Below are 8,557 nucleotides of genomic sequence, written 5' to 3'. Positions count from 1 at the left end.
CAACCGACGGCGATGCTCCATCATTAGCATCATTAGCTCCGCAAATGCGGAGCTAATGATGCTAATGATGGAGCATCGCCGTCGGGTTGTGTGATAGTAAAGGGCTAACCTTCTGTTCGTGTGGCAGTGAAAGGGTTAAGATCATCTCTGATGTCAAGTACACGACAAACGTGTGTCTCTTTAGGCTCTGGAATAATACCTCGTTAACATTCTTTGTGTGTTTTTACTCTATAACAAATAACTGATTCTGACGTTGTTGTAACTAGTGATTAGAGGCTTTTACTGAAAAGTATTGTGATTATATTGCATCTTCTGCAGGGCTTCCCCTAAACAATGGTATAGGGACACAACGCCAGCGCCACCATGTGTTAAAAAAAGAAAGAAAAAAAAGAAAGATTGGGGCCAGCCTAGAAACAGACGCATCATTGTCTAATACATGATTGCTTGGTCCGCTGTGTGTGTGTGTGTGTGTGTGTGTGTGTGTGTGTGTGTGTGTGTGTGTGTGTGTGTGTGTGTGTGTGTGTGTGTGTGTGTGTGTGTGTGTGTGTGTGTGTGTGTGTGTGTGTGTGTGTGTGTGTGTGTGTGTGTGTGTGTGTGTGTGTGTGTGTGTGTGTGTGTGTGTGTGTGTGTGTGTGTGTGTGTGTGTGTGTGTGTGTGTGTGTGTGTGTGTGTGTGTGTGTGTGTGTGTGTGTGTGTGTGTGTGTGTGTGTGTGTGTGTGTTGTGCAACCTTATACACTGTACTTCACCTAAACCTATTTGGAACTTACCCTTGTGTTTGCTATTTTTTATTTTTTTTTATCCACTCTTTCTCCCATTTTCTATTTTTCTCCCATCCCAATTTTCGTATCATCCAATTCAACCCTCCCCCGTCACGAACGTTGTTTCTTGCCTCCCACAAGCCGGCTGCAATGTGGACTAAGTCATACATAGCACAAGTCCCCTCCGGTACTTGAGGTAACAGCAGTCGCATCTTTTCACCTGCGCAGCTCGATCTCTCAGTGGCGAGGAGTAACGCGTGGGAGGCTCACGCTGCCCCCGACACTTCCTGATTCTACTGCGCAGGCCCACCAACCGACCTGTAGGAGTCGCTGTCCACAACGCCCGATCCCCACCCTTCAGTTTCCCTCCCCCTAATACGGCCAATGTGTATTAGTGCGGACGACCAGCTAAACTGAAAGCAATGTGGAGCGCTGGGCTCGAACAGGGAGGCGAACCTGTTCGAGCCCAGTCTCCAGTATTCGTGGTGAACGCCTTGCCCACTGCACCACGTAGCCGCCCGTGTTTGCTTTTTTATTGAAATTATACGCTGACGACAGTATCTGTACCCTGTGTGCCATGGCTAGGTGTGCAGGAGAAGATGGGCATCATGAACCGAGGCGTGGTCTACGCCCTGTGGGACTACGAGGCCGAGGGCGAGGGCGATGAGCTGGCCTTCCACGAGGGAGACTGCATGACGGTGTTGAGGCGAGAGGACAAGGACGAGACGGAGTGGTGGTGGGCGCGCTGCGCCGACAGGGAGGGCTACATCCCGCGCAACCTGCTGGGGGTAAGAGACGGACACTGTGGAGGTCTGACGCAGGCCTGGGGAGATCGGGGGGGGTGTAGCGGTGGTCACTAGGTACTAGCAGGCACTCAGGTGGTGGAGTGGTGGAGTTTTTAACTTTACAGTGAGTTTACACCAAGGGTCTACCTTTGCAAGGGTTCAACCTTGTATACTTTACTTACTCATAGTATATATTATTCAGATTCTAAGTGTTATTAGTAGGGCTGTCAGTTTATCGCGTTAATTAGATTAATTAATTACACAGCAAATTATCGCGTTATGAAAATTAACTCAAAAATTAATTTACATTTTTTTTTTTTTTATCTCATTCATTCCATAAGAACGTAGAATACATATTTACAGACTTTTTTTAATATGGTCCATTTGCATGTTCTTGGTATCTGATTCTAGGGACATCTATGGATCTCAGGGAATGTATTCCCAGTGTCAGAAATACTGTGTCTGTTACTAGGCTTGAGTAAATTGTAATGAACCAAATGAGAATATCAATACATTTTTTTTTATCTTTGACTGTGAATAACACCATGCTAAAATTTACCAGACCTGAAAAATCTAAGCAAATGAATAAATGGAAGATGATTAAACAGAAGGTTTTGTAGATACAGTACTGAATTCTGCCATCCGGACACATGCAATTTGATAGAATATCAGGCCTAAATTGGTAATGCGATTAAAATGCGATTAATTAGATTAATTAATTACAAATCCTGTAATTAATTAGATACAAAATTGTAATCGCCTGACAGCACTAGTTATTAGGTAACGTACTGTATAATATAACTCCACAGAGCTTCTATCCCCCAGGCCATCAGGAGGCTCAATGACTCTATGCAACAATAACCCATCCATCTACAACATGCATTGCACACACATCCACACACTCACTTTAAACACTCACCTTAACATTCACTTAGACACTTTAAACACTTTAACACCACACCATATTTGATCTATTTATTACTAAAGGATTTGCACTACATCCCTACCTCCATTGTATTAGCATTTTTGCATTTTGTACTTTAGTTTTGTACATTGTATATTTTGTATAGTGTTTGGTCTTTATTCTTTTTACAATTTTTTTTACTGTATGAAGCACAATCTCGGGAGGCTCATACAGAACCAAGCATTTCACTGTCATGTACATGTACATTATAGACCACTGCACTTCCGTGTTACATTGAGCTCATGGGAGAGAGAGCGTGGGGGGGGGGGGGGGGGATTAATGAATGTGGATGAGAGCCTTGACATTAAGTGGTTGTAGCTACGGCTGTGGGGGTGCTGGAGACATGATCCAATAGACTTTTATATACGCCTGAGTCTCCTGAACACGGAGAGACCAGTCCCAAGTCGATCTGCACTCTCTCGGCTGAGCTATAGTCCATTTTCCGCACCTACTCAGCTACTCCCGAACTCCGCATGCGCAGATTGCCCACGGAGTCTCTGGATTGTCCAGAGATCTAGGTTTATCAATCTGCGCATGCAGATTTTGGGGAGTATGTGCGAAAAAGGGACTATATATTTGTTCTACTATAAAAAGTAGACAAATATTTTTCTCTGCCCATATCTGTAACCCCCCCTGCTATGACGCCTGAATTTCCCCCAAGGGGATCAATAAAGGAATATCTTATACCGTAACCTTCTTATACAAACTTTGGAACCGTTATATAAACATATTACTAGGAATGATCTATTATATTCCATTGCAAATCAACATTTTGAATAATAACAGACCTTGTTCCCGTTGTTTTCTGATCACACACAATCCAGGTCAGGTTGAATCACATTTAAAGTAGTACTGAGAATTCTGTTATTCAATAGGCTTATATAAGAAGTTATTGAGACGAATGCTATTTCAATCAGGATGTTTCTTCCTGTGCAGCGCCGTACTTAAAGCCATCTCGTTTCTCTTCTCCTCCCAGCTCTATCTGAGGATCAAAGCACGGCAGAGGAGCTTGGCCTAAGAGACACTGAGAGAGAAGGTGCATGGCCGCCACCTGCCACCGCTCAACCAAAAACCCCAAGACCAGCAGTTTCTCTGGGATCGAGCACACGACAAATTCTCGGGTCAACGGACCAGTAGGGATAAATAATATTTAGATAATATTGTTTTAAAAGAGATAAAACTATTTTCCTTGCTGTTAGGAGCCCGTCTGCGTTTCAAGCTTTGGCACAACAGAACTACAGAGAAGAACCGTGTTTCTCCCGACCTCAGACTTCCAAGCCGACCGGTCCACTGAAGAAGCATCGATAGCGGGGGGAAAACGTGCCGGAATGCAAAATATTGTATATATTTTGTGCAATTGTTATTTGAATTGAAATCCTTGAATAATTGAAACATTGCAGATTAAGTTCTCCTGTGTACAAAGTGACACACTGTTCCTTTAAGCCCCGACTATTGGAATGTACTTACATTTCTAAACACCTAAATAGTGTTTCTTTCCTTTCTTTTTGTCTTTCTCTATCTCTTTCTGGCTTTCTCTCAATAAAAGAAGATCCACAGAGCTGTTTGAGCACAACTGGGGGGGGGGGGGGGGGTTCGTTTTCGCTTGAATTAATTTCATAATTGATAATCATGTGTTTTTAACTATACATCTTTGTTAACTGTATTCAGCCCATAAAGACTGTTGAATCCTTCGATTAACGTTAAAAAGAAAAGAAGAAAATAAATGAGCCAGAGCTACAAGGGGTTCATGTGACTACAGCATTAAAGGAGCTGTAAGTGGTATTTATTTTGTTAAAATGAGTGTTAAATAGCTCCACATTCTGACAGCCATCACAGAGTGTTTGGTCAGTAACATGGGTCTCTCAGTCCCTCCGCTCTGCAGTAAACACAAAATACATTTCCCTTCCCACTTCATCCATCAGGAGAGGGAACCCTAGATATTTAAATTATTTCAAGAAATCTTGCCAAGCCAAATTAGCTTACTGCACTGGTAGATTGTTTTACTTGTTTCAAGGACACATTTGCTTAATTTTAATTTCTTTCATTTTTGCAGTTCTCTCTCCTGATTGGATATTAAATGTATTGCAGAGCGGCGGGACTGGGAGACCCGTGTTACTGACCTAACACTCTATTAGAGTGTAGACCACTTATTTTAACAAACAGAAAAAGACCACGTACAGCACCTTTTAAGCTTGTAAAAAGAATTGAAGTTTTTTTTGTATGTCTTGGCAAATTTACTTCACTGCATATCGCTGGAGAAAACACTGTTTAAGTGGTTTGGCTGGATTTAAAACGACAGCGACTCAAATGAGCCAGCGGCACCATGTAATAGAAGAGTCTGACCCTGTGCTGATGCCCCATGTTGCTAATGTTTCCATTGACCGAGGGGGGGAGCGGGGGCTGGCATATGGTGATAAGAGCCCAACTGATCCGTTGTGGCTGTCCTGCCTATGTTTGGTTTTAATTATTTCCCAGTATCCGCTTGTTGGCGAATTGACCTCCGCCAGCTTGGTTTCCATTTTGACGTACGGAAAAGCTCAGAGGATGAACTATCGTGAACTGACGGGATACGTCGCCGTCCGTCAGCAAAGCCGTTTCCGCAAACAGACGATTTACGTAGCCAAGTTCTGATTAAAAGCAAACCAATGGACACCAATACTGTCCGTTTGATCTGTTTGGTGACGGACCAGCGTCCCCGAAGGACCTGAATGTCATTTTATATTATTTATTTATTTGCTCCTGTATGAATCCAGCCGAGACTTGTCAATGGTGTTTATCCTGAGCAACAATCACACTTGTTTGGGTATTTTTGGTGTGTTTTATTCCGCTTGCGTGTGCTTGGTGTGTGACTGAAATGTGCTCAGAGTGAACTTGCCTGGCAGGCTGGACTTGGAAGTGCAGCTTATTATGGATGAATGTCAACTGCACACCAGAAGGGCCTTTCCCACCTCGCTGTATGGTCCCTGGTCAACTGCACACCGGAAGGGCCTTTCCCACCTCGCTGTATGGTCCCTGGTCAACTGCACACCAGAAGGGCCTTTCCCACCTCGCTGTATGGTCCCTGGTCAACTGCACACCGGAAGGGCCTTTCCCACCCGCTGTACTGCACACCGGAAGGGCCTTTCCCCCCCGCTGTACTGCACACCGGAAGGCCCTTTTCCCCCCGCTGTACTGCACACCGGAAGGGCCTTTCCCACCCCGCTGTACGGTCCCTGGTCAACTGCACACCGGAAGGGCCTTTCCACCCCCGCTGTGCGGTCCCAGTGGCTTAACGAGTAGGACTGCGATTGTCTTTCAAGTCCGCAACACCTTTAATCTGTTCACTGCTGATGTGCTGAGTTGATGATATGAGCTGTTTTGTGAGCTACTGGTTAGAAAGCCAAATACATTCTACCCCCGAACAAGACTCCATGTGTTGTTTTTATAATGAATGATAACAGTAGGGAGGGACGCACCAATACGGATACACCCAATACTGAAACATGATGCCAAGGACCATGTATAGCATGTCGATACTAAAACCTGAACCATGTGTACAGATCCAGCAGTGAAAAATCAAACCTCTGCTGCTCCTCCACCACTCCACGGGCCAAACTGATTTTGTGACTCCTATTGTTCTGGACCGGGCCAGATTTCACACCTCCACTGCCTCCCAGAGTGTATCAGGCTGGTGAGACTTTTTCATCTTACATTTTTATTCGTCCCAAAAACGCCCCAGCTCCATCCGATTCCTTAGCTTTTTTCACTGTTTACTTATCATGCATTGCAACACTAGTATATGGGGAGTACCCCAAGTCAGACTGCCCCGAACCCACTTATTAAAAATTATCTTGGGGGTCTGAGGGCAGTAGCCCCCGGCACCCCTCCCTGGTGGAGCACTTAGGTTAAGTACCCTCCATTTGTTCTTTTTGGGAGCCCCCAAAGTCACCCCCGAAATATAACACCTGAGTGCTAGTTCTAAAATGGCAGAAGCGCAGCAGAAGGGAACTAACTACTAAAACATGAACCATGTATATATAACATGTCAATACTAAAACATGAACCATGTATAACATGTCAATACTAAAACCTGAACCATGTATATAACATGCCAATACTAAAACATGAACCATGTATAACATGCCAATACTAAAACCTGAACCATGTATATAACATGTCGATACTAAAGCATGAACCATGTATAACATGTCGATACTAAAACATGAACCATGTATAACATGTCGATACTAAAACATGAACCATGTATAACATGTCGATACTAAAACATGAACCATGTATAACATGTCGATACTAAAGCATGAACCATGTATAACATGTTGATACTAAAACATGAACCATGTATAACATGTCAATACTAAAACATGAACCATGTATAACATGCCAATACTAAAACATGAACCATGTATAACATGCCAATACTAAAACATGAACCATGTATAACATGTCAATACTAAAACATGAACCATGTATATAACATGTCAATACTAAAACATGAACCATGTATATAACATGTCAATACTAAAACATGAACCATGTATATATAACATGTCAATACTAAAACATGAACCATGTATAACATGTCAATACTAAAACATGAACCATGTATAACATGTCAATAGAATACTAAAACATGAACCATGTATAACATGTCAATACTAAAACATGAACCATGTATAACATGTCGATACTAAAACCTGAACCATGTATATGTGTCAATACTAAAACCTGACACCAGGAACCACATATAACAGTAATAATCAGTCAGTAATCTAAGCAAAGCCACAGCATTTTGACACATGCGTTAGATGTAATGGAGAAACATTTATTATATTTCATCTGTGTGCAGTGGCTGTTGGTCTGAGTCCAGACTGAATGGATCGGATTACTCTGTATCGGATGATGATACTTAATATAATCTGTAATAATGCCATCAAACAGCCACCTCTAGCAAAACAGCTGCTCTTAGTAAGGCACTTTATTTACAGAAATATCAGTCGGCAGCTAAAAGAGATTAATTTATCCGTTAGAACTGCTGCGGATTCCAAACCATGTGGGATTTTTTAATGAAATGTGTTGTGATAATATATTCTAATGTTCATAAATGGTGTGATGTTTGTGCTTTAATTTAGTCCAGTCTGGGAGTTCCGTCTGCAAACTAATTATGGTTATATTCTTGTGAACAAATCGTTATTTTCGAACAGCTCCCTGCGGTGAACGACGCTCGCTAACGGCTTCTTCCATGGTTCATGGTATATAGCGGCACGGTGGTGTAGTGCTTAACACTGTCGCCTCACAGCAAGAAGGTCCAGGGTTCGATTCCCGCTTGGGGACCAGGTTTCTGCGTTGCCAGGTACCCAGGTGGGGTATCTCCCAGGCCTTTCTGTGTGGAGTTTGCATGTTCTCCCTGTGCTCGCAAGGGTCCGTCCCCCCCCCCGATAAGAGAAACCCAATGGAAAAACATGCACAACAGATCGCTGACGCTGTCTGACGAAGCACTTGGATTGGTCCCCCGGGCGCGGTACCTCGCCGGCGCCCTGTCTGCTCCCGGCTGCCCTTGGGGGGGAAGGACAATGGGATGGGTTAAGTGCAGAGCTCAAATCGCATCGGCGACCCTGAGAAAGACAATGCATGTGTGTGTATTCCTGTGTGTGTGTGTGTGTGTGCCGCCCATTGCATGTCCCATGTCGTTGCATGCCAAATAAACACACTCTGCATTATTCTCGTCATATATATATATGTAACAGATGGTACCGCGGAGTGCAGTCACGAAGGACTTCAGATGTTGTGAAGTGACGGGTGAGTAGCGGTGCTGTGGGTTAAACTCACTCTCATCCTCAAAAGACACATAGACACGTTACAAAGCAGTGAGTTCACTTCTTGGTATAGCGGTCTGTGTTGTTGCCCGCGGCGTGGGAGACCCGGGTTCGAAACTCCCTCGGGGCATCGAAGTTTGAGGTGACGATGTCACAACCGTTACATATATATATATTAGGGATGTCCGATATTATCGGCCTACTGATATTATCGGCCGATATCGGCATTAAAATGT

General features: G+C 43.7%; 1 protein-coding gene across 1 annotated transcript in view; it reads left to right on the top strand.

Annotated features, from left to right (window-relative positions):
* LOC311231927 (apoptosis-stimulating of p53 protein 2-like) overlaps nt 1–3,982 on the top strand; it is a 100,007-nt gene extending 96,025 nt beyond the window's left edge. The window contains 2 exon segments of the mRNA XM_084318560.1: nt 1,345–1,547; nt 3,485–3,982. Coding sequence (XP_084174686.1) covers nt 1,345–1,547; nt 3,485–3,526 — 245 coding nt within the window. The 3' untranslated portion in view covers nt 3,527–3,982.
* The last annotated feature ends 4,575 nt before the right edge of the window (nt 3,983–8,557 follow it).

This window comes from Notolepis coatsorum (genome assembly GCF_963971535.1).
Source record: "Notolepis coatsorum genome assembly, chromosome: 7".
Classification (NCBI taxonomy): domain Eukaryota; kingdom Metazoa; phylum Chordata; class Actinopteri; order Aulopiformes; family Paralepididae; genus Notolepis; species Notolepis coatsorum.
Note: the sequence above shows the minus strand (reverse complement) of the source record. Positions and strands in the feature narration are given on the sequence as shown.